At 37.7% G+C, this 27,297-nt stretch overlaps 1 protein-coding gene across 2 annotated transcripts; it reads right to left on the reverse strand.

The window, feature by feature from the left end:
- Positions 1-582: 582 nt before the first annotated feature.
- On the reverse strand, positions 583-22,557 carry kif11 (kinesin family member 11). 2 transcript variants are annotated; one of them, XM_041788686.1, is made up of 27 exons: positions 22,384-22,557; positions 22,062-22,173; positions 18,517-18,646; positions 18,243-18,340; positions 18,027-18,105; positions 17,738-17,923; positions 16,476-16,600; positions 16,273-16,363; positions 15,975-16,120; positions 15,544-15,640; positions 15,283-15,378; positions 15,020-15,108; positions 14,413-14,500; positions 13,415-13,488; positions 12,901-13,015; positions 11,713-11,784; positions 7,998-8,133; positions 6,453-6,625; positions 6,035-6,160; positions 5,779-5,934; positions 2,900-3,039; positions 2,586-2,746; positions 2,386-2,504; positions 2,027-2,249; positions 1,696-1,868; positions 1,339-1,449; positions 583-901 (listed from the first exon to the last, which is right to left on the reverse strand). In XM_041788686.1, exons 2-27 carry the CDS (start codon positions 22,133-22,135, stop codon positions 791-793), a joined length of 3,189 nt encoding a protein of 1,062 aa, XP_041644620.1. In that variant the 5' UTR covers positions 22,136-22,173; positions 22,384-22,557; the 3' UTR covers positions 583-790. The 2 variants fall into 2 exon arrangements, with proteins under 2 accessions (XP_041644620.1, XP_041644619.1); XM_041788685.1 differs by having other exon boundaries at positions 583-904.
- Between the last annotated feature and the right edge of the window lie 4,740 nt (positions 22,558-27,297).

Genomic DNA, 27,297 nt, shown 5'->3' on the forward strand with positions numbered 1-27,297 from the left:
TCACTGGGCTTCTCTGAGAAATCAGAAATTAATCAAGCATAACATTCAACCACTAAAACTCATTTTTCAATTCAGGAATGCAAGTAAATAACTATAATTTGACATATTAATCAAGAAATAATGATGTGCTTTACTATTTTTTCAGTTTTTTTTGTAAATCAGTACATTTGAAAATTCATGGATAACAATAATAATTATGTTTTAGCATAAAAATATCATTTGGGTTAAAGGGCTTCTACATATTGGTGTATTAACCATTGCAGAAACATCAAAAATGATTTTGGTAATCACCAATGCTGTTAATTTAGGGCAGCTGTGGCATAAACCTTACTTTGGTTAGGGTTAGGGTAGTCTAATAAATTTGTTAAGCACTGTATATAAAACCAAAAACCTCCTGACAGGGTGTTTAGGTCTAAATATTTGTTACTTTACAACATGTAAATCCTGCGTGTGATCTGACACTAATACCAACACGAATGGCACTGCTTCTAAAAAGACACCACAGGAAATCTGACTTTCTTATTTTAGATGAAAATGAACTGTTTAACCTCTGAGAATGAATTGAATGCATGCAACTCCGTTTCATAACATTTTATCAACTGGGATCAATGACTTAACAGAAGTATAAAACATTTATCTTTAATTTTACAAGCAACTTGAAAATGTCAAGACAGTCTTGGCACTAAGAAATGTGACAATTCATTGGACAGAATCTAAACATTTAAAAGACAAAATGATTTAAAATAAGACAAAACATTATCAATAACAGAGAAAACATATTAAAACTGTTTTAGTTTTGACAGCGAAGAGGCAGTCTGGATTTCTGAGGCGTTGATGGGGCTTCGTTTTCTGACACTTTCTGCCTGCTGGGGATCTTTGTCTCTTTCTTGCCACCTTTCTTCTGCTGGAAAAAGCAAAAGAACAATTTTACAATTGGCATCAGTTCAACGTTGATTGTTTTAAAAGTTGGGTAAGCGTTCTAATGGCTGTCAGGCATTCATGTTAAATAGAGACCTTCTGAGAGGATCACACACCCACCACTACCTCACATCAGTGAGCAACATTGCAGTAATCCCTTCTACCAAGAAACACAAGGCTATACCAATACCAATGCTACCATTTTTTTTCTTTTAATACAGTAAATGCATCCTGTCAAAGTGAATTAGTCTTAAGTGTCCTTAGAAAGCAAAATGTAAGAGCTCACTATGCTAGGCTGACTTGTTCGCAAACTCTCAAAACTCTCAGCTGAAGGTGGAAACGCTTGCTGGTCTTATCTTTGTCTCCATAGAAATACATCATTTTTAAACTTAGGCCCACTTATATATGATCTGTTTTTACCTTGAAGAAAGGAACCCGTTTGCTCTCGTTGAAGACGAGGTTCTCATCAATGAAGGATGGCTCTGTGGCCAAGCTTTCATTACATGTACTCAACTCTTCCTCCAGAGAATCCTGCATTTATAATAAAGAGGGATAAAGAGCAGATGGAGCTCACATTAACAAAGGATTATTTATATCAAAAAGAAAAGTAGTTTTGAGGGCTGTAGCATATCTTCATGCAGGGAGCACTTCATAGTTTAGCACAAGCAAAAGTGTTAATAAATAAAAATGAGTGGAAACAGCAATTAATCAACCAGATCACAATAACGCCTTGGATGTAAATTTCATCGAAAGATGAGAAGCAAAAAAATTACACACATGGTCAACCTGGCTGTGCTTGTCATCTTCTTCCTCTTGATGCTCCTCTTCTTCCTCCACAGCTGCCCTTAGCTCCTCCTGCTGCCTCCTCAGGCTCTCAAGCAGCTCGCCCCGGCTCCGCGACTTCACCAGCTGCCTGGGATACACAAACTCCCGGCGCTGAGGAGTTGCACCTAAACAAAAAAGAATGGTTTGTTTACAACTTGGACTGGTGACAAATTCACAAAACAGACTTTACAAGCTCTTCACAGATTAGCAACCGTTATTTTGATTTTCACATTAACACAAAAGATAATTTTTCAAATTAGAAAAAAAGACTTAAATTGCATACCAGTAGGAATGTCTTGCTGCAGCTCTTTTTGCAGAAAGCTACTGACCAGCTCCTGACTCGTCTCCACATGATCCTGCAGCTCAGCCTTCTGCTGGTCCAGGACAGTCCGGTCCATTGAGGTCTGCTTCTGCAAGGCTATCACAGCCTGCTTCACCTCCTCCTGCTGACTGGACAGCTGCTCTTCGGCTGTCTGGAGCTGCTCAGTGCAGCATTTTTCAACACTCTAGGGTAGAAAACAAGATAAACGACACAAACCAAGGTAAGACAAACATGAGTAATTATAAAACAATAAAATCTTAACCTTTACTTATATTTTAGATTTTCATGATTTTTCATAAAACTGAAAAGTCAGTTTTTACCCGACGCAGTGCCTGAGCTTCACTGGAAATCATTCCTGTCAGGGATAACTGTTGCTGGGCTGTACTCTCTGCCTGCTCCCTGGTTTTAGAGCTCCACTGGAAGTTACGATCAACCAAACCTGCAGCAAAAACAATATTCACTGACTGTTCTGAAGAGGTTTAAGCAGTTATCACAACTAGAGAAATTATGAGGTTGGTACCAGACACGGCGCTGTGCAGGTGGGAGCAGCAGCCCGTCATCTCGTTGAGCGACTGCAGGCTCTCGTCAGTGGTGAGACGCAGAGAGGAGGCCAGAGAGGAGGAGGTGGAGGAGAGGAGGTCTGCCTGGCTGGAGGCCTGATTCTCCACCAAACTGCAACCACTATACAAAGAAAGAGACAATGCGAAGGTTATAATAGCAACAGGGAAAATAATTTGACCCTTAATTTGGCTCAGTAGGATTGAAGTTTTTCTGTTGAATTAAAGGGAAAGCTCACAGCAGTTTCATGTGCAGCTGTTTCTTCCCATGACTCACCTGCTGATGTTCTCCTGGAGAGCCTGCAGAGGTTTCTGCAGAGCTTTGGAGGATGAGCGCAGATCACTGTAGTCTTTCTGAACTTCCATGGTCAGCAGGTTGAGCTGGTCCTGCAGGCACTGGATAGTCTGCTTCATACCCTGGTGCACACAAGCAAAGTAATGATGCTGGTTTTAGTGGAATTCACAAAATAAAAACAACATATTTTTTCAGTAGGTAGAGGTGTAACTAATCCAACTGAGATTTAATTACCCTTACACTGAGATTGCAATTTATGACTTTATGATATTTTAATTATTCAAGTTCCTCGCCTTGTGCATTTTAAACAAACACATATGATTAAATCATTCAAAATTAAAAAAAAAAAAAAGGCAATATGAAATGGCTGTATTTAATATAAAGTTCATGTAGTTCCCACAAGGAAATCATACAAAGCAAGTAAAGTAGGACTTTTTTGCAAACTATTATAGAAAAAATGGACACTTGAATGTGGATATGTGAATATGGAGTGCATAACATTTCTGCTGCAAAAACAGTGGGATTGAACTTGTGGTTTCACACATTTCAATAAATACTGCACCTTTTGTTATTGGAAAATTGCAGCAAGACATGCTGCAGTTTAATCTAAATTTCAATTAATCCCCCAGCCTTAGGTGTGACAGAGAGATGTTTGATGGAGCAGAATAATGGATCCAAATATTAGACAAGTCTAATGAGTCTGCACTCATCAGGGTTTCTTTAATTAACTCCACATTTGCAGAATAAAATGCTTTCATTTGAGTTAAAGCATGTATGTATTATCCTTTAATTTTGGACAATTATAGGAGAATTGTTTTTTTTGCATATATTCTGATGTAAAAACTTTCTTTTACTGAACATATAGAGAAAAATGCTAGGGAAGATTTATAATGGTTTCATCACATTCTGTCAAACCCAGTATGCTATAATGCCATATATTAAAATATGCTCAGACCTACACAACTGTATCCGTAACATATAATCAGCCTGGGAGAAAGTATATCCTTATTCCAGTTTAAAAAATGTAACATCAGCCGCTCTTTTTGATCAGTGATATTTTCTTTTAAAATAAGAATGTCTCAGAAACTCATAGCAATCCAGATCAAAATTGACAATCTCAACTACTGCCCAAGATATCTGGTGTTAAAGAAATTGAACTGCAGTAACTTGAGCTGAGTTTGTAGAGGTTTAAGTTTTTTAGGCTGGTGGCAACATTTAGTATATCACTACATTCTCATCAAGATCAGCAACTGCCAGGTTTTCATATTTTTTCTGTAAAACCTCTGTACAGGGAAAGCAGCCTCAGTCAATTTCAAATACCAATGAATCATAAACTTAAGAAAATCTGCCACGAAAGCATGAAAACAAGTTTCACTACTGGTAGGGCTGTAGTCAACCAAAGAAAAACTTGGTCGACTAAAATCGCACCAGATCACCAATTAATCAATTGATCATGGGACGGCTTTCTGGTTATTTAACTTGTAATTCCCTTAAAGGCACAAGTAAATTATATTTGAATAGTTCTATTAATAGTTATTTTTTGTAAATTATATTTTGTATCACTATATGACTGAAAAAATAAAAACACATGATGTCTCCCAACTCACCCCTGCAAAAAATGGATCATTCCAATTAAAGTAGCATGTGCGATTGTTTGACCAATTGGATTTTGGTCAGACATGAGGTCATCGACCAATCAATCAACCAATCGACTTGAGGCTGCCATCCTTAACTACTGGTATGTGGTTAGTTATTTATTTGGATTTTTTATTCAATTAAAACAATTTCAACCTTGTTTTTAATTTCTTTTGACTTTAAAAAATGTATTCTAATGTTTTTATTTTGTTTAATTTGTATTCATTTTTAATTTTAGAATTCATAAAATTATTTTCAATTTGCATTAATATAATTTTTTAAAATCTTTTATTTTATTTATTAGATTTAGTCATGAATTTGTTTTATATCTTTGTAAAATCTATTTAATTTTACTTGTTAAATCTTACATTTTTTTTGTTAGTTTTCTCTTCTTCTGTCATTTTAGTAGATTTAATTGGCTGCAAGTGTTTGTTAAAAAAAAAACAAACAAAAAAAAAACAATCACTAAAGTGCATCACTAAATGCATTTGTAAAAAAAATAAATATACAAGTTGAATAATAAGAATCAGGTTCACCGGATTGAAAAAGCATCTTGAAATTGATTTAACTCTGTTTTTATCTAAAAGTAGTTTCACTTGATTTAAAACAAATAAATGTTGGTGTGAGAAATCATCTTTGACATTGACAATAAAATAAATGCAGCCCTCATGGTAACTAAAGTTGCCCATCCCTGGTTCACAGCTTACAGAGTGTACTACAGTGACATGAATTGCTGCAGATAATGATAAAACTAGTCAAAGCTACTTTCTAACATTGAAATATCAAACGTGCATTTTCTCATTCATGTCTAGTGTGTAAGAAAAAAAAATCCCCTACCCTCTGCCCTGCTCATTCAGCAGCTGTACTTTCCATTTCCCCCCATGTCTCCTCTTTTCTTTTTTGCAGTAACTGCAGTATAACTAACTGCTGCAAAATATTTACCATCTCCAGCGCCAACATAATAAACTCTGATTCAGTTATCATGTTTTATTGTACACAAACAAGCAGGAAAAGTGGAATAAGATTATTAAACCGCCAAGTAGTGAGCAAAGTCTTGCAGAGTGATGCAAATACACCAACACACAATATGTAGTGCTCACAACGGTGCAGGATCTGACGCAGAAGTATAAACCAAGCTTTAGACAGAAGAACAAAGAATCTGTTTAATTTAGACCCAAGCTGAAGAGAAGCTTTTAGAAGAATAATTCATCATTAAGTGTTCCTACCGTCTGATGTCTTTCTTGTGCCTGTCTGATTTCATCTTCTAGCTTGTCATGTTCAGTCTGCAGAGCACTCAAGCCCTGCACTGATGCTTCCCGTAGCCTTGCCAGCTCCTGCACCAGGCTGCTGAAAAAGACTCCAACCTCTTTCATCGCCTCCACCTAATGGAGACAATCAGCATATCATGGAGGATCAGTTCAGGTAATTAACTCTTATATCTGATTTCACTGGATTAAAAGACAGAGCAGTTTATGGACTTGCCTTGTTGGCCAGCGCTCGCTGTGTCTCCACTGTGGCTCTCAGTGTGTCATTGAGTTCTTTGACAGCTGATAGACCCATCAGAGTCCGAACCACGAGGACCTCCTCCATGTCCTGCCGATGCTCTTCCTGCATGAAGAAAATTTAGAAAAAACAGTCAAACAATAACCTGACATGCCAGATGGATTTGTTTCACACATCCACCTGGAAGACCTTTAATATTAAAGGGATACTTTAACACTTTGGCAAATTTGCCCATTGCCATAATTCCTATTCCTAAACACATTGTTAGCTGTAATAAAAAACAATATCCCACTAATATAAGATCTATCTAAAGACACTCCGTCAGAGAGCAGCTACAAACCAAGAATGAGCTTTTAAAACCCTCTGTCCTCTCCAGTAATGTCTTATTGTTCCTCACCAGCAGCTGCAGTAAGCTCTCCTTATCCTTCAAACACATCGCCTCCTGTTGCTGCACTCGATCCTGACAGCGAGCCACACCTTCAGTCACCAGCTGCCCCACTCCACCCACAAAGGACTCCACAGTGGTCAGAGCTCCTTTCAGTGCCCCCTCATTCATGACGAGCAAGCCATCTGTACAGGAGAGAGAAGAGGGACAAAAGATTATCAACAAAGCAGGAAGTAGGGCGCTTAACCTGACAATCTTAAACACAGAAATAAGAAAAACATGAACAGTTGTCAGGAAAAATTGACATCAAGTCAACCAAAATGTTTCTGGTCAAAAAAATAGTAACAGCTTGGCTATTAATGGCTCCCTCTTTCTGGAGCATACTGACTTTAAGGAATTAGTGGATATTAATTGTTTTTTGCCTAGATTCAACATCAGACTGAATCTAAGTTGGATAAATAGAAAATGTCAGGTTTTATTATGTCTTTTCATTACAAATAAGTTGTGTCAAATGTTTTTTTAACTGCAAAATTTAACCTTAGTCTTATTTTATCATGGTAAAATGGAAGAACCTGGATCGTGGAGAAAAAGCCCCAATGCTGTAGGTAAAGGATTGTTCGTCCTTAGAGGCATGTTTGTTTAAGATGCATGAGCCCCTCATTCTGGTAGTAAATCATTTAAAAATCCCCTCCAGATATAATTTAACACAAAACAGTCAGCAGTTTGTTTCTGTTGTTTGCAAAATTACACTAAATTGAACACCTTCATAAAAAGCACTGAGGCTGCGAGAATAGGTAAATACAATGAATTTTAAAAGTTTTAAATGGTAGACACAAGCTGAAAGTCTGTCTCTTGTGTTTCTAAGCCGGAGGTTTTTATGTCAAACTTGTCTGGTAGCATTGCTCAAAGCCCACAGCTAGGGCCAAGAAACAAGCTGTGATGACATGAACTATACAGGTATGTCATCCAAGAGTTAAACAGTGATGCTGTGAACACAGGCGTTCTGTGTAGACTTTGAAATAAAGACTACACTTCAGATAGATGTGAAATATCTTGAATTTCCTCTGAACCTTTCATGTTTTAATAGTTTTCTTGTTGCCTTCAGGTTATTTTGCAAAGCCTATAAATAGACCAGATTTCATGTTTGTCTCCGGGTGAATCAATCTTGCAGCGTTAAAGCAGAAATGCTGTGCCCTGCCAAGGAATCAGAGCCATTTGGTGATAAAGGGGGGATAGCTAAGAGCAAAGTTCAGTTGAATTGACTGCATGCCTGTAAACAATGGTGGCTGGTGATGAGATTAAGATAGATGCAGCTATAGCAGTGATTTTATCAGTTGGACAACATTTCACCCTCTGAGTTTTCTTTGTAGGAGGTGCTGCCCATCTCAAACACCGTCTATGGACTCTTGCTCTTATGGATGTGAAATATATCCCATGCAATAGATATATGAAACAGTCTATCTGCTGTTTCAGGTAACCCTCAGGACATCTACATTTATCTCTACTTGAGAAGAAGACTGTTACTGAAATAGTAGCCCCACAGCTCTTTGCTCTCACCGATGGCCTGGGAGTAGCTGCTCAGCATGTCATGGTGTTTGGCTCCCTGCTTCTGAATGCAGCATTGCATGTTGCTGAATGCTCCATCCATCCGCTGGGCAAAACTCAGCTGGATGTCATTGTTGTGCTGTTCCACCTGCATGCCAACAAAGAGTGTTTGTTAGTCCTGATTTAACTGCCACAGGCTTGGAGATTCATTAAGCTGCTCAGTGAAGTAGTGGTATTACTCTTGATTTATAGTGAAACTTTGAATGACACAAGTTGAATTTTGATAGTCAGTTAGTTGAGCTATTAAAACAATCTTAGTCTTTTCAAGTTTATTTGACTGACATTCTGTCCCTAGCATCCAACTGCAAAATGCAGTCGACAGAATTTTGTTACTCAGGACCACTGAGCTAAGAGAGGATGATCAAATGAATGCTCAAATAACAAATCATTTAAAAAAACATTTAAGAAACAAAAATGCTAAAGAGGCACAACACTTGCCATGTTAAAAAGTAAAACTAGTGTGAGAATGTAATTGAGGTATAAAAACTATGGCTGTCAAATGATTATGAAAAGTAATAAAGTAAACAAAAAGCTTTGTAATTAATCTTTTAGGGTTAATCACATCTACACTTCCCTCCAAAAGCATCTGAACTGTGAGGCCCCTTCCTTTATTTTTGCTGTAGACTGATATCATTTGGGTTTAGCATCAAAAGATAAATATGAGACAAGAGATCAACATTTCAGCTTTTATTTCCAGGTGTTTACATCTGGATCTGAAACAAAACTTAGAAGATAACACCTTTTGTTTGAACCCACCCATTTTTCATGTGAGCAAAAGTATGACTTAGGATAGATTAAAGTGAATAAGACTTAATATTTAGTTTCAGTTCCTTTTCTTATAATAACTGCATCAAGCCTGTGACCCACTGACATCACCAAACATTTACATGCTTCTTTTCTGATGCGTTTCCAGGCTTTCACTGCAGCCTCTTTCAGTTGTTGTTTGTTTTGGGGGGTTACTCCATTCAGTTTCCTCTTTAGCAGGTCAAATGCATGCTCTATAGGGTTAAGTCTGGAGATCAACTTGGCCAGTCTAAAACCTTCAACTTATTGCCCCTGATGAACTCTTGTTGTTTTGGCAGTGTGTTTTATGGGTTACTATCTTGCTGCATGATGAAGGATCTCCTGATCAGTTTGGTTGCATCTTTCTTTAAAGTGGCAGATAAAATGTTTCTGTGGACTAGATCATCATCAATGACGATTAATGAGCCTGTCCCAGAAGAAGCCATGAAAGCCCAAGCCAGGACATTAAATCCAGCCTGGCTTTCCTGTTCCTCTTGCTAATGAGTGGTTTGCATCTTCTGGTGTAGCCTCTGTACTTTGTTCAAGAAGTCTTCTGTGAACAGTAGATGAAGATACCTTCACTCCAGCCCTCTGGAGGTTGTTGCTGATGTCACTAACAGTTGTTTTATGGTCTTTCTTTACAGCTCTCTCATCAACTGCTGCTGTTTTCCTTGGTCTACTCATCTGACGTCTGTTATTATACCCCTTTCCCACTGGCCGAAAAACCCATTTAAACACGCTAACAATTGTCTCCTGTCGGCAGTGGGAAAGGCTTTAATCGGCATTCAGACCCGGGTCGACTGACCCTGCAATAAACACGGGTTTTTATTGGCTCGCCTCAGATTGGCTCCAGTTGGAACGTCACACCCAGGTGAACACGGGATGACTTTGGCGTAGCATGCCTACGTTTAGATTAATACAAGTAATACGTTTATAATACTTGTCTGTTGTGATCTCATAGATTCTTTTTGTTGTTGTTGCACAGAAACTTCATTCTGTCAGCTGCGCGTTTAAGCCTGATGTGCTAGAGAAGGCAGGAGTTTAAAGGCAGAAGTTTAGCAGCACGGCAGCGCAGTTTAACGGTGCACATAAACACAAAAATGCTCATGTCATAATGAACATATCCGCTGAGAATATTTTGTTTTCCAAGGACAGATTCTGCTCATTCAGCCTGTTAAAATCTCATGGATTATCTCATAAAGCGCTGTGTGTCCTGTCCATGCGCAGCTGGAAAGAGAGATCCTTTTCAAATGATATAATCTATTAACCTTTCATTTATTTATTTATTGTATTTTTGGCTCTTGTAAATGATCACATCAATCCTCTTTTTTTGTTTGTTATTACACAGAAACTTCAGCCCATCAGCTGTGCACTAAAGCCTGATGCGCTGCTGCTGAAGGAGACGGGAGTAAAGGCAGAGGTCCCCAACATGGCAGCGCAGTTTAACGGCACATATAAACACAAAAATGCTTGTCTAGCTCACTCTTGTCATAATAAAGATATCTGCTGAAAGCTATTATTTTTTCATGAACAAGTCAGGCTTCTACAGCCTTGGATTTTTCATGGATTATCACATGAAGTGCAGCGCTTCCTGCGTAAAAATGCATCTGGAGAATGGGAGACTTTTCTAAAAGGTTGTTGCTATTTCTCTTTATCATATGTCTGCTCCTTGGAAAGGACTATATATTCTTTGTTTTTAGTTTCACCCTTAAATCTCAGTCTGAAAAGTGCCGTCTCCTCCATCAGCTGTTAAGTCAGATGACAGCTGATGGAGGAGACAGGCGTTTGGCAGGCTGAAGTTTCTGTTTGAAATCATTAAAAAGATCAATGTTTGCCTAATATTTCCAAGCAACAGATAGATGTGAAAATTTGAAATAGAAACATTGTTTAGAAAAGGTTCTCCTTAGCTTTATTTGGCTGCGCTTTACAGAACAATCCATGAGAAATGGGCTGTAGGAGCTGAATATGTCAGTAGAACATTAATCATTCTCAGAGGATATCTTTATTATAGAAGGACTGAGCTAGAAAAGCAACTTGATGACATCAGCTTGATCCACCAGAGGAAAAAAAAAAGCCACGCAGCTCGTCTGCTGGCGATCAGACCTGGGTCTGCTGGCAATGGGAAAGGAGTCACTTGCTAATTGTTAGCAGGTTTACCCGTGTTTAAAAAAAAACAGCTTTTACACGCTAATTTTAGTGGGAAAGCGGTATTACTTAGTACATCAGTGGTTTCTTTCTTCTTTGTGGCGGTGCAGATGGTTGTACTGGCTATGGCCAATGTTTGTGCAATGGCTCTGATTGATTTTCCATCTTCTCTCAGCTTCACCATCACTTGTTTTTCCCTCATAGACAGCTCTCTGGTTTTCATGTTGATTACACCTCCAAATATAAATGCCCACTCAGGCAAAACCCAAATCTGAAACTGAGTTTAGACATTTGGCGCTATTTATTGTTTGAATAAAGCAATAGGACACACCTGGGCAAAAAAACACCTGTTAGTCACATGTTCTAAAACTTCTGTGCACATGAAAAATTGGTGGGTTCAAACAAAAGGTGCCATCTTCTAAGATGTGTATCAGATCCAGATGTAAATACCTGGATATAAAGGCTGAAATGTTGATCTCTTGTTCATCTTTTGATGCTAAACCCAAATGTTTCCAGTCTACAGCAAAAATAAAGGAATGGGCCGCACTGACCTAGTTAGATTTAGTTTTGTGGTGTTTTCCATACAACTACTAAAATCCTAGTTGACTGAAGCACAGCTTTTTTTTTTTTAAGTTAAGGAGGAAATAGATTTCAGGCTCATTGACACATCCATCTGCTGATTAAAAAAAATGCTGAAACATGATTTCCATGTGAGGAGTGTATGAATAGTGCTAGTGACCTTTCTCTTCCTCTCCAACTTGTCATGAAGGCCCGACACGTCACTGGTACTTGCATCTACTGTGCTCAGCAACTGAAGGAAGAGAAACAAAAACACAAGGCAGAAATGTTAAATCTCAGCAATAAACGACACACTTTATTCACTTTTATAGTTCACACAAGAACATTACATCTGATAGTCTTCTTTGAAACAGCTCAGTGCCCCCAGTCTCAGAAATAAACTTCAGACCAAGATTAGGAAAAAAAAAAACAGAAGACAGAAGTAACAAACTTCTTCTACTGCACAGTACGCTGAGAGGCAAACAAATAGCGCGGAAAGTACAGCTAACAAAAGAGGAACTAACCACAAGAAAAGAGAAGGAAGAGGGTTGATTTTCCTTTTTAAAAAAAGACCCCAAAAACCAGACCATCCTCTAAGTTAAGTACCTAAATATTTTAAAGCGTTACTTTAGATTAGGTTTAGCACCCACATTACATGCCAAGAAAAATGTTTTGCTCATTATTTCATCAATCATTTCATCATTAGTCAACTTTACTTTAAACTATGTGCATGTGCTTTAAGAGAAGCAACAGTTCATCATGGTAAATAAAGCAGTTTGTGGCACTACAAAGCTTTTCACCTATCAGTTTTATCTGCAAACAACAGATAATGTGAAAGACATTGTTTTCTTATCAGTGTTGTTTTACTGTCAACCACTCAGCTTTGTTGAGAGCTGTATTTGTGCTATTTTGTTTAGATACCATCAAAAAGCAAAAAAAGAAGAAACAATAGAGAAAACAACACAATTGCTGCAGCAAAATTGCAAAAGTGACAATGGGAAAAACCCTTCTAGCAAGGCACTGGGTTTCAAATTTTTGAAAATAAACTCAGTGGTTTGGTTTTGAATGGTTATCAGCTGTTGCAGTGTTGCTCTCTGCTGGTGTTGCATGAATTTAATGCTTCACACCGTATGCAGGGTTTTAGAAAACAGGCTTTTATCTCCTACACTTCACAATGACGTGAAAATTATCTTTAGAGCACAATAAAAAACAGCATTAATTATATTCACATTATGGTCAAAAACAGACAGATGTTGGGGTTTTTGTACTTACAGTTCATCAGTATTTGTACTGACTGAACAAATGATATTGACTGTTAAAATCTAACAGTAGAGTGTCATGTTTCAGCTTCAGTAAAGCCTGACCTTACCTGCCCAGCTGTGTTGTAGAGAGTCTCCTGGACAGAGGTGAGCTCAGAGCAGATAAACTCCTCCTCACTCAGCTTCTCTTTGGTCTCCTGCAGGTTCTGGCTCGTCTCCTCCAGCCTGAAATAAAAAGCGATGAAACTCCAGAGGTTTTGATTTTGATAGTTTTAAATGAAGTATAGGATTAATTGTTGAGATGATAAGGCAATTTGCTTAAACCAGCCACTAGTCCACTTTATCCTGGCTGTAATAGGAGTCATACACCACTCTATACAGGGTGTTTTTTTGCTCTCACACGACAGTAATATGATGATCTCATAGAATGACACAGATCAGAGTGCAGATCAAACTAGCAAACAGAAAAAAGTTGAATATCCTTCAACCAAAAGCATCTGCAGTGGTAATATGTCACATGCACAGAGCAGTAGAAGTAATCTAAACCTTAAGACCAAGTATAACAGCAACGTACAAACAAGTACCATTCATTAGCGACTATTAAGTGTGATAACAATCCCTGACCTCTGCTGCTTCTCGTCCAGCTCTATAGTGCACTGCTCCAGTCTGGTTTTATTGTCCACAAACAACTCAGTCACCTGCAGATAGAGAGAGGAAAAAAGTAGAAACAATAGTGACAGAGATTTTATTATTTTATCTGTATGAGTCCTCTTTTTCTACTACAGTAGTCTTACTTTAAAAAGCTTTGAAAATTAGCTCCATCCCAGGGTTGCTCTACAGCTTTAAAAATCAAATTTTAAACTTTTAAAAGCATTTTTAGAACCCAACCAAAGAAGATTGGTTACATTTTTGCACCATGGAGAGGGTTGATGATTTTCTGACTTGATTTTTGATTACCATTACCAGTCATTTTTTATCTTGAAGTCATATTCCCTTAACTCACATTTCTGTACTCTTCTTTTTATGTTTTTTTGAGTGCAGTATGTGCATAATACAATACATAAGGTGCCATGAATTGTCACATAAACAAGCAACAAAAAAAGATTATACAAAATTAGTATAATACTAACTAGACAATGGATTAGATTGTTTCAGACACCCCTCTGAGAATCAGCAACTTATCCTGGTGGAGGGGTTTGTGTTTCCCAGTGAACCCAGGATACGTTGTCAGGGGCATTCACTGGGAGGGTCTCCAAAGGCAAATTAGTCCCACGGGGCAAAATGAGAAATATTCCAATATTGGACGCCTTGGAGTTCTACTTTGATTTCTGTGGTATCAAACCTAGCATCTTCGTAGGAGAAAATTTTTATGTTTTGATACAAAAATTCAGTAAAAAGAAAATGGAACTTTCCAAAGATTCTTTCCTCCCAAATTACAAGACTTTGTAAAAACCCTGTGAGTCATACTGAGACTGAGCTAAGTTGTGCCACTCAGAGTCTCAGCAACAGCCAACAGGTCTGACGTAGAAGTCACGCTCCCTCTAAATGAATCTGTACAGCATTTCCTGGGTATTTTCACTGAAAGTTGAAGCGCCCTGAGGGTAATAGTGTTGCTCACATACCTTCTTGAGCTCCTCCTCCATGGCAGCGATTCTGTCGGTGTACTCTCCTGCATGTTCCTCATGTGCCGTGATCTGACTCAACATACTCCTGAAACACAAATAAAGACTATTCAGTTTATATATGTAACACACAACAGACTGTGTTTTGTAAAGAAAAGTGACTGTACACATTAAATAATGAAACTGGCAAAAATAAAGAAAAAAATGAAAATTCTTTCAAAAGCACACCTACTAGAGAAGTGTAATCAAGAAAACAAAACAAATTTTCTTTTAGAATGAAAATTATCAGGCCTACATAGACACACACCATCACAAAGGCTCAACAATATCGCTTTACCATCATTACACCTTAAGATGTGTATATTGGCTCTATATCAGTATGATATTTGGTGTTTAGGTCTGTTAATCCACATTGGGTTCCAGCCTTGCTTTAGTAGAAGAGAGCATGGAAGTTGGTCATGCACGCAGAGTAGTTGTGCTCCCCCACTGGCTATTTTTTGCCTCTTCAACATCTGTTACTATTAGTCCTGACAAGGCCTGATTAATAGTAAAAAGTTCTATTTAGGAAAAATGGCACTCTGTGAATGCATCCACACAAATGACTCACTCATAGTTCTCTGCAGAAAGATAAACTCCATTCTTGTCTCGTGTGGCAGCCAAGTCACGCTTCAGACGCTCAATTTCCTCTGTGTATTCCTACATGGACAAAGACATCATTTAAAAATGTCTTTTATTGCTTCACAGTTTGAATCCAAGATTTCTCCTGACACACAGAAAAATAATCAGATCTTTTTAAGTTTTATTCCATAAGTGATTACTGTATTGACTCCTCAAGATTAAAAATAAAACTTGTGTTAACTTGAACTCTACCTTGATGAGTGTCCTCTTGGTGAGTTTTTGGTTGACCTCCGGCTTGTTCATGATGTTCTTAGCTCTGCTGGCATACTCCAGCGTGCTCAGAGTCTCCTGCAAACAAACAATAAACATCCAAACATGAGTGTGACCTGAAGCAGATGCAAAATCCACAGTGGCTGTAAAAGCCCTTAAATTGACAGGAGAAACTGCAAAAAAAAAAATGAAGTTCTTTTCAGGAAACCATGAGCGTGTTTTCCCAGAGACATCAGAACACACCTCTAGATTGCTGGAGGAAGGTGACACGGTGGCGATGATTGAGGTTTTTGTTCGTCCTCCCAGTGAGTCTTGCAGGATTCTGGTCAGCTTCGACTCTCTGCAGGAAGAGAAATTGTATTTAACCAGGAATCACAGCCCAAAAGTCATTCATTTTTATACTTCAGGTTTTTCTAGACCTTACAGTTTTATTAATGCTCTGCATATGGCAGCTGATAAGAAAGTGCTGTCATCACAAAACTACAATGACAACTTATACAAAGTGCCAACAGGAAGACAGGGACTATCCTGTATTTACAACATAATGCAATTCATAACGGTTTGAATTTAGGGGGGAAAAAACAGAAAAGTCAGGATGGAGAAACAAGGAATTACAGTCATTAATACCCTAATTAATAGCCTAATAGGTCATTAGATTTCACAGTTGAATCTACCTGTACGGGACATGAGGCCTCTTCTCCACCAGCGCTGTGATGACTCTTCCCAGTGTCAGCAGAGACTGGTTTATGTTACCTGCCTCACGAGCACGTTTATCCACCGCACCTGAACGCCCGATGTTTTCGCTGCCAGCCAGATCCACCTAGAAGAGAGCGTAGAAAGTTTACGTGATCAGCTGATGTTCAAATAATAAGCTACTAGAAAAAAATAAATCCTGATTTAATAGCTTCTAGTAACTGCTATTGGAGTATCAAAGATATATTGACCTCCGTGAACGTATTACAGGATGATTACCAGATTCAGTTTGCCAATCTTCACAAGCTCTTCTCCATCCAGAGTGATCTCCTTCATGTGGATGGTGACCGAGAAGACCGAGTGGGAGCGACTACACAGAGAAACAGGAAAAGGTCAACAAATGTGGCTTTTTTAAAAAAAAATCAGCAAAGTTACTGCTGTTTTCTGTGTTCTAGAGACTCCACTCTGCTGTTTTTAAGTACCTGGAGTAAGCGTTCATGAGGGTAGAGGCAGTCTTCCTCTTTGCTGCTCCTCTCTCTAGGATCTGATAAACTTCATCTTTGTTGTGCACTGTCACCTCCTCCAGACCCTTGACCACCACACCTCGCTGTAACACATGACACCAGTCAATACACGTCACACAAAATCAAGAAATATGAAAAGGTTTTGATTGGACTCAGAAGGATATGACATGAGAGAAAATTATACTTCAAGATAGTTTGTCCAAACTTGAATATGTAAAGATCTTATCAAATTTGTATATCCCAACATTACCATTCTATTATCAAAGATTTCTGTGTCGAGGAAATGGGTGTAAGCAACTATCCAATGTGAGTGTGAAATACCAGAAACAATCACCTTGCTCAGGGTTCCTACACTTAAAAGAAAATATTTCAAGATATTTTTAAGACCCGAGTTGAGAAAAATAACACCACTTCTTGCGCTGCAAAAGTAAAAAAAAAAAAAAAAAAAAAAAAAAAAACGTAAAGTATGTGAGATTTATTAGCTTACCAGATAAGACTGAAACAAAATAAAGATAGAATTATTTACAAAATTAATGGTATGACTTTATCTAAAGAAATAGGCATTTACAGCCCCCCAAAACGATATTTATATTTCCCCTTTTCACAATATCTGCTTGCAACATTCTAAAACAGACAGTCTGCAACTTTACAAGCTGAACTGCAGGTGACTGCAGACGGCTTGATACAAAAGCGATGTTCTAAAACTGTCTCGTCACGTCACGAGTCTTTGGTCTGAACTGGGCTTTAAACCGGCTCTAATTTTCAAAAACTATACTTAGTGATTTTCCCCCCTTTTCTTGGCTGTTTATTTTTTTTAAAGCATTTGATGATCTTATTTGCCTAAGAACAGTATTGGGTTGAATGTCTGAACAAGGCCAAATGCTCTCACTATCACTTCTGATGCCCATTGTCTTGTAGGGTTTTAAAGGGCAATGTAAGGACTGTATTATATTCAGCTGAATTAATCCTGGTTAAAATAATTTTCTCCATTACAGACATAAACAACCACCATAATATTCAGCAGCTTGAAAGGTAGTCTGCACATAAAAGAAAATTGTGAAGGCATGTCTATGTAAAGAAAAAAGTGTTTTCACTAAACAAATATGTCAAACCACGCAAAAGCAGCCAGTACAACAGAATGCATTCAAAAGAAAATCCTGGATTCATAGCATGTTGCGATTCCAATTTATAAAGAAAGGACAACCCAGTTTGAGGGTAACCTTGTTGCGTGGGTCATCAAAGAGCTGTAGCCGCTCACTGACGTCCTCAGTGGGGCTTAGCAAGTCGAACAGCTCCTCGTTGTAAATCTCTAGCAGGGACACTTTGACTGAAAACTCTGTGCCGTTCTCAGAAAGCTTCTCAAAGATCTGGTGCAGCGTTCTGGGGATGATGCCAGCCAAAGGGTCCTTTAAAATGAATAAATACATAAATAAACTTATGAAGCATTAAAAAAAAAAAAAATATATATATATATATATATATATTTTCTTTTAACAGACATGAACTGACCTCTTCCCAGGTGAACTGCTCATTTGGACTCCTCTCGCCCTCCATAGTGAATGTCTTTCCTGTTCCAGTCTGACCATAGCTGAGCATGACAGCATGGAGTGGACAAGTTACCAAAACAGATTTTTACAGAGCAGTGCAAACCAGACAAGAAGAGTCTTGAGTTGATGACAGCTCATCTTTTAAGCATCTATGGTTGTTCAGCAATAGAGTACTTACGCAAACACAGTGCAGTTGTATCCCATGATAACTTCATCCAGAATAGGGCAAACAACACTTCTGTAAACTTCAATCTGCTTAGCTGCCGGACCAAATACCTGTGAGAAAAAAATAAAATCATGAAACAAAAATGTGAAATATGAAAATAATAGACAGGCAGGAAAGACAATTTTTCACTGGCATGTAAAATAAGAAGCTGCACTTCAGAGACAGCTGTGTTTACCTCAGAAAAGAACAGATTTTGATCAACTATATCCCATTTCTGACCACTTACCATGTCAAACGTGTAGGTCTTTCGTGATGCTTTGTCGTTAAGCCCTCCGGTCCTTACAAGCACCTCCTTTCTGCTCGAGTCGCAGTCGATCACCCCATACGACGACTTGCGCTCTACTGTGTTGAACGGTCTGAAAACCACAGAGACAGGTTTAAGCTCTTAGTCATAACATCATATGTGAACTAAGAAAGCCTAAATGTAATTATACCAACACAGTATAAAGACATGATATGGGAAAATGTGTATGGATTTTGCTAGATTCAGAAATTCTGACATTAAATCTAATACTTTCAAGAGCTTTAACAGACCCTTTTTATACATTTAAGACTATCGCATCGACAACTTCTAACCCATTACATGAGTGAGACATTTTGTATATTTTTTGTGCTGACTGTAGGATAAACAACCCACTAAAGTTGAAACTAAAAGTATAACAGTATTGTCGCCTATTTCAGGTCAGGATACTTGAAACAGTCTTTAATTTGAATGTTGATGCATTAATGTGTCCATAATCACTTTACTGTTGCAAGTGATAAACTATAGCTCATTAAAATTGAGTTATGTAAATTAAGATAATATGGTGAAGTTTCAAAAGAACATCACATAGCCCCTGCCCCCTTATTACGAAGCGTATGCTTTTCAAGTTAAATTCATTCTCCTAATAAAACAACAGGTGTGCAGTGTAATTCAGAGACAACCCTAGAAATCACACAAAAACATTCTGAAATGTAGTGAAAACTTCAGGGGAAAAAACCCTCAACTTAGGAAGGTATACTGATTTCACTAAAAACTCAGCAATATAACGGCACCTTAAAAAGATGAAGCATTATTAAACTTAAACACTGCAAATATGTATGGCTTATATGTGTGGTTGATAAATGTCGGCCGAAATGATCAAATCTTGACTTCACCTTTTTTGAGATATTATCTGCTGATATTGAAATTATATTGATTAAATCGTGCACCCTTTGAAAACAAATTATGGCGACTGGTTCTATTTAGTTTTGCACTTTTTCACATTTTATCCCATTAAATCACTGCAGCTTTTCATGTTTGTGATTGTGTGTTAAATAATCTATTTTGACTTTTTATGACCCATAAATAAATAAGGCCAAAAATAAGTTATGTACAAACACTGTCAGGAAGCTGACTGATGGATTTCTTTTGCATTCCAAGCAATACACCTTCAACAATATGTAGTCATCTACAGGACTGAAGCAGTGAGCTACAGAGAAAAACAACTGCATTACTTGCTAAGTATTATGAAAAAGGCAACCAAATAATGCCAAACAGAGACAAAGTCATTAGCACTACTCGACGCACAGGTCAACTGCTCTTGGACATCTCAACCTTTGACTTAATCCCACCACCAGACTAACAGTTTGGGATTATATCTTTAATCCTAAAGGCATTAACTTCCTTATCTTCCACATGTAATCATTAAAGCAGGCATCGTGATGGACGCAGACACTGTACTATACATGTATTCACAGGAAATAGCAAGGGTCTAAACAAAATGCTCCAGAGAGAATTGATGCTGGTCTCAGAATGGGTTTTGGGAAAAAAAAGAACTTAAACTAAACATCTTAAAAACAGAGTCCATGATTTTTGGCTCCAGAATTGGAAAAACTGAGAACAGATCAACAGCTGTGCATCTCTTTACAAGGTGAACTCACTGAGCAGGTTGAAGAGGCTTAACTGCTGGGTGTACCAACTGACAAACTTTCATGGACAAGTTGCATTAATAATATAGTTGCAAAAATGAGCAGAGGCATTCCCACTATTAGAAGGAATACCTAACAGAAAATACAAAACAGAAAGTGAGTCAAACTCTACTCTTGTACTTTGATCACTGCCAAACTGTCTGGTCTTATGCCACAAAACAACACCTATATAAAGATCCAGCAAGCCCAAAACAGAGCAGCCCGTTTGGTACTGCACTGCTCAGTGAGCCACAGTGTAGATGAGATAAATCTACAATGTGGCCTGGTCCAGTTTTTTAGACACGTTAAACCCACCAAAAAGAAGACACGGGACAAGCCTTCTCAGAGCATTTCACAAACAAATGCCTTAACCCAATGCTTCAAAGAGGACTGTCATGTATAGGGCAATATCTGTCTGGAATAAACTGTATCTGTATTTGGTCAAGATTATTAAAAAGATTGCTTTCAAAAAGAAATTATTAAAAGAGAAATGTCTTGTTGTGCCACGTGCTATCTATTCAGGATTTTAAATAACAATAGACTATTGTAGAAACTCTAGTTATGATACTTTAAACAAATGTTCAAACAATGTGTTCCAGACAATATCAAATATTTCAGCTTTTGATTTTTTCTTTCTCTTATTGTACTTTACTGTTTAATTTGCATATGTTTCTTTGTATGGATCCCAGGAAGAATAGTTATTATTGTGTTAACAACCAACAAGGATCCAGTGACGAAATAAACTTCCTTGAAAGATGAAAATAAGTGAGCTATAGTTTATATCTCATGTTTCATTACAAAACTCTTGAAAAGATTGTTTAGAAACACGTCACTGCACTGAGTACAGGGTTCCTATCAACTTTAAAAATCAAATTCAAGACAAGTGAAGACCTAAGCTAAGAAAAATTAACATTACTTTTTATGCAGAAAATGATCAAAAATGAAAGCAATGTGCAATTTCTCAGTACACCAGAGCAGGGCTGAATTTTTGGATTTAATGTACTGTTCATGAAATGTGCAGTGGTATGGGGCAAAGAATTTTTTGGGTCATAAATGACCAAATTTACATTTTACTTTTAATGCCTCTATTTTGGCAACTTTTTTCAACTTGGTACTAAATAGTTTTAATATTAAAAAGGCATACCTGACAAAATAATAGTGACAGACGCATATTTTTAGTGGTCAACTTGAAAGAACTGATAACATGGACAAACATAAATGCAAACAGAATAGTTAAAACAGTATCTTTTTTTATTATTTTTTTTAATCAATGATGAAAAACAGTTCACATGACTCTTAATTTTTTTACACCAAGTAGGTTTTATTAAACCAGAAAATGTCCCTATTCAATTTTATTGTTTTTTTTTTAGTTAAACAAGGTTAAGGATATAATCTTTCTATGTAGTTACATCGATTTGTAATCATTCTAAGAGCACTAGTTCTATTTACATCCCCTCAGTGTTTTTGTAAACAAGATGTTTATCTTAGAGTGAAATTAACATCACATGCCTGACATAAAACCAGGAAGAGAACTGTGTCTCTACACCTTTTACTAAAGATGCGCCATCATTTTCATTACTCAACCCAGAAATAGGAACTATTAGCCATGCTATGTTTTTTAAATTTGAGACGTTTTAAACAACCACCCTGCCATGCTGCTTCAGAGGAAAGGCTGTTATCTGACAAGCACTCATATCAATGTCTTTTACAGTAGAAAGACCGATTGCCTCCCACGTTTTAGCTAAATTTAAACCCTGTCAGGTCTTAACGCAAAGGAGAGGCACTGACCAAAGACAAGAGGATTACATATGATATGTAACATATAAGATCGATGTTTCATACCTGCATCTGACAACGACCTGGATATTTCTGCCCTTTTCTTCTCGTTTGATTCCGCTCAGGTTGTGTGAAGCCATGGCTGCAGAAAGATGAGCTCCTCTGCTGCTGTGGTTGTCTGCAACACCATGACACAATGTACATTAGCACGCAGAAAACACAAATGCTGAGGTGAAAACTACATCCAGGGAGATGAGATATTGGCAGGTTCATTAGTTCAGAAACAGCAACAGCAGCGTGTAAACATTTTAAAAGAGCTTAAAAAGAAAACAGTATAAGGATGTTAGCAGCGCTAGCCAAAATGTAGAATTAAACTTGGCAGACTTACCTAATAACGGTTTACGCTTGTCCTTCTCTTCTTGTAGGATTTATCCGACTTTACTTCCACCAAATTAAAAAAAAACAAATTAAGAGTTATAAATATAAAATTCAACGTTTTCTGACCCGTCAAATGACACTGTCTCTCTCCGCAGACGACTTCTCTGGCGCACTCAAACCACAAACTACACACATTTCAAACGGTACTTTTAAATTTCGCTAAACCAATAGAAAGGGAGTAACGGCCAAACAAACAACGCCATTGGTCGGATGGAGGCGTGACGCCACGGAAGCGGTGCATCACGGGAAGAGATAATAGTAAATATGCCGCAATTTTGCCACAAGGGGGCGACATTGTTTTGGAATATTAAATTTAAGAAACAATCCGTCTTCAGAGGAAACGTTATCTTCGCGCAAGCGTTAGGGTTTTTTATATAGCGGTACAAAAACATGGCAGATTGTGTATTTTAATTTGCCTCTCAAATCTAAAAGAGTTCTCTGAAACTGTTAAGAATCCCTGCTGTCTATTTTAATTTGATCAGAGGACATTGTACTATGAAAAGTCTATGACATAGTGAATTCCTTATTTTTGATCAAACGTCTTTCCTTTTAGTCAATTTTATTACTAAGTGCCAGTGTTCACTATAACCGGAAATGTAACCAGAGCAGACTTCTTATGGTATGTTTAACTGCTAAAGACATGCATTTGTTTGATACTTCTGAGCTTTGCAAACAGCTATTATTAGTGAAAGTGCAATCAGGAGCAGCGAGGTCTATACAGTGCATTCAGAAAGTATTTAGACCCCCTTCATCTTTTTCAGTGTTGTCATGTTGCTGCCTGTGGTACAGAAACAAAATACGTTTTTTTCTAAATAATCTTCACTTAGTATACCCCATAGTGACGAGGGGAAAACATATTTTTCAAGTAATTTTTTAAAAAGAAAAAAAATATCAAAATACGACATTGATATAAGTATTCAGTCCCTTTGCAAAAACCCTTGAAATTTAGCTCACTCCTTCCATTTATCTCAAACTTTGCAGAGATGTTTCTGTACCTTTATTGGAGTTCATCTGTGGTAAATTAAATTGATTGGATGTGATTTGGAAAGGCACACACCTCTCTATAGAAAGCCTCACAGCTGACAATGTATCAGAGCAAAAACCAACCATAAGGTCAAAAGAACTTCCTGCAGTGCTCAGAGACAGGACTGTTGCAAGGCACAGATCTTGGGAAGGCTACCAAAAAAATCTGTTTCACTGAAGGTTCCCAAGCGCACAGTGGCCTCCATAATTGTCAAACGGAGTTTGGCACAACCAGAACTCTTCTGAGAGCTGGTCATCTGCCCAAATTGAGTGATCAGGAGAGAAGGGACCAAGTAAGGGGAGTGACCAAGAACCCGATGGTCACTCTGACTGAGGTCCGGAGATCCTGTGTGGAGATGGGACAAATTTCCAGAAGGACAGCCATCACTGCAGCCCTCAGCTGATCTGGGCTTCATGGCAGAGTGGCTTGCTGGAAGCCTCTCCTCAGTGCAAAACACATGAATGCCGGCTTGGCTTTCAAATCCCCAGCTCTGTGAACTCCAATCAAGGTGTAGAAACAATAGGAACATCTCAGCATTGAACAAGAGAATGACACTTGAGCTAAATTTCAAGAATTTTTGCAAAGGGTCTGAATACTAATATCAATGTGATATGTACTTTTTGTGTGTGTGTGTGGGGCTGCAAATGTCATGATGGGTACTGAGTGAAGATAAATAAGAAAAACAATTAGTTTAAACAATTGTAAAATCGGGCATGCAATGTAAGAAATTGATACAAGGTCTGAATAGTTTCTGAATGCACTGTAAATGAAAATCAGGCCAATAAAGCCACACCATGATTCATGTTTATGTATTACAGCCAAGTTTTAGATGCACACAAGCCAAAGGTAAAATAAAATGTAACATTGGTAAATTAAAATGCCTATGTAATGCTAATATCATGGGAAATTCTCAATGGAAAAGGCAAAAGAAAATTAAGAAATTCTTAGCACTCCTACATTTTGCTTTATTTGTAAAAACAAACAAACCAACCTTTCTTTTTAATTAGAACTTGTACCATTTTTTATCTGTAAATATGTCAACAAAGAGATGCAAAAATGCCCACAGATGACCGGTATAATAAAATTCATTTCGAAACCAACTGTCTTTATACTGATTGAAACAAAGTTTTACTCCAATATAATCTTAATATTAAAAACAGAAAATTTTGTTGTACACCTTCATAGGTTTATGCACTCGGTCTGCTCAGATTTATGAAGTGACCAGTGGCGAGCAGCAATCCATCTGCTGTGCATCCTCCGCCCACACAGCCCCCTGAGGAGGCCCGGGGGGTTGCCCTTATTGCTCCAGCAACCTCTTTCAAAGCACACGCAAACACACTCACACCTACTACTGCATGTAGAGATTACAAGACATAAAACCAAAAAAGAGTCAGCTCTTTCTGTTTTAATCTAACGTCTGATGTTATAATGCCCATGACTTGGCAGCCATGTTTGACATCACTGTTTATCGACCACACAAGCAATGAAAAACAGATTTCCAACTGTCTGCCTCAATAAAGTGTTTTTAAACAGAATGTAATCAATGTATAATTGACTGCCAAACTTGCAATATTCATTCAGTTAATCAGTCGTTTCCTGTTTACACATGTAATTCATCTTAGTACATCTGGGTACCATACAGGTATGCAGTTATGCAGTTTAAACCTCCTGGAAAAGCTCTGTAACTCACTTTGTCTCTCAAATTATAAATAGAAGTTATCAGTATTGCCACTGATGGTGTTTGGATGGAGGCATCAGTAATTTCAGTCAGTTTCATAACAAGGCAAAAACCCCTCACAGAGGCTTTAATGATTATTATCATAATAAACGTTTACTTAGTAGGACCTTGCAAATCATGAATGAGGGCAAATTTATAGTAAAAGTGCAAGTATGTCCTGGTCTGAGCTTTTGTAACTCTCCCTACTCCCAGCATCCAGCCTACTCTTTTATAGGAGGCAGGAAATAAATCTCTGCTCAAATGTTGGGCTGCCTGGCTGAAAAGCCCGTGCAGGCTGTCATGAAAGTCTAATGAGGTGAATCTTTTGGCTACAAAACACATGATGCAACAAATACTGTTGCAAAACAGAGGATTCAGATTCCTTAGAAAATACGTGTGAAAAACGTGTGGACCTCTGAGCAACTTACATTAAACTTAGATATTTTAATAGTGTAAATCTTTGAAAATCTACTGTCCTTGTCTCTTCTTTACAGCCTTCATGTCTTGGTTGGGGCAGTAGGCCAACTCAAAACGTAAAGCTGTTATGTTTTCCATCATTCTTAATCATTTCCTTATTATATAACACCTAGAGAAGTCTCTGTGGTTGACAAGATCTGAATGACAGCAGCCTCAATAACAACAACAAAACCATACAAGCCCAAGTGATTTGAGGCCCCAGGCAAAGACCAATTCGAGGCCCCTTCCCCATTTTGACTGCTAAAAGCAGTCAATTAATGTATTTCTTTAGTATCAACAAAGCCAGGGAACTGCAGGGTACTCACATTTGAAACATATATACCCAGATACCAAGCAGTGGTTGATGACTTCTTAAGAGCATCACAACTCAAACTGACGACTTCTAAATATTTTAACACATCTCTAGGACAGATAAAACGTCTAGAAAATAAAATATAGGCTCATTTTTGGACCAATATCAGATATAATACCCTAAATCATGGAGTTCAATTAAATGCTTTTCATTTTACCCAGAGGCGTCATGCCCATTCAAACCTCCAGCCCCGCCATTTTCAAAAAATGTTACGATATTTTTTTCAAATCTTTTATTTTGTGTTATATGGATTAATTATCTAATAGTATGACAACATAAGTAATATGTAATAATTATCTAAAAAACAATATTTTATTTTGGACGTATGCCCCCCAAAAACATATTTCATACCTTCTGATTCCCCCCTCTTGGTTGTTGGTTTATTCCAAAAGTTGCTTCAGGAGCACAGGTAAGCTCACAGCTGCGGTAACCATGGATGTAGACACGCTAATGTCAGGTAAAGGTGTGTAGCAGAGGAGACAAGAGAGCGTCACGCTCTTCTTTGAAACGTTTAAATATGAATAACAAAGAGTTAAACATCAATGTGGACCTGCTAAATACAATGTTATTCTTCATTCGGTTGGTTTAGCTCTGCCCCGCTAGCTTAAATTGGTTCTAACTTAACGTAGCATCCTTTAAAGATTTGATAAAGCGAGTTCAGGGCTGAGTGAATACTAAAGACGAGCTTGTCATGTTATTTATAATTAACTCTAAATCAGAGGGAAAAGGTTGTATAAGTTTCTGGTCAGGATCAGGGAAATATATTTATCTGAAAACATGCCAAAAAGCACCAGGAGTAAAGTATGAAAAGGAGGTGAATTATTGTCTGTGAGATAAATAATATCCCAGACTGTCTTACTTTTATTAAACGTCCAATATGGTGGAAAAGGACCCAGATCATTTACTTCAGGTAAAAGCCCTGCTATCAAAATTGTATTGATATAATACTTTATGGCAAGGCCATGAACTATCAGGGGGACTAAGGGGAGAGTTTTCTGGGGCAAAGCCAAATGGATGGCCTATGGAGGTCAGCAAAGCACGGTCCATTGAAGTGATAACAATATTTCATATTTAGCCTGAATAATAGCCACTCCTGGTAAAGAAACAAAAAATTAAATGTGTTTAATTATGCTGCAGTTCAAGATTGTATTTCTGAAAATGTAAACCCCTTTTCTGAAAACAGAATAACTTTTTTTCTTACCAAAACATTGGAAAGTAATGTCAGACTTTATAGCTAAGCTATGATCTACACAAACATCAGGGTGTCAGAATAAAGAAGAAAGAACTCAAATAA

This window comes from Cheilinus undulatus, linkage group 6, assembly GCF_018320785.1.
Source record: "Cheilinus undulatus linkage group 6, ASM1832078v1, whole genome shotgun sequence".
Classification (NCBI taxonomy): domain Eukaryota; kingdom Metazoa; phylum Chordata; class Actinopteri; order Labriformes; family Labridae; genus Cheilinus; species Cheilinus undulatus.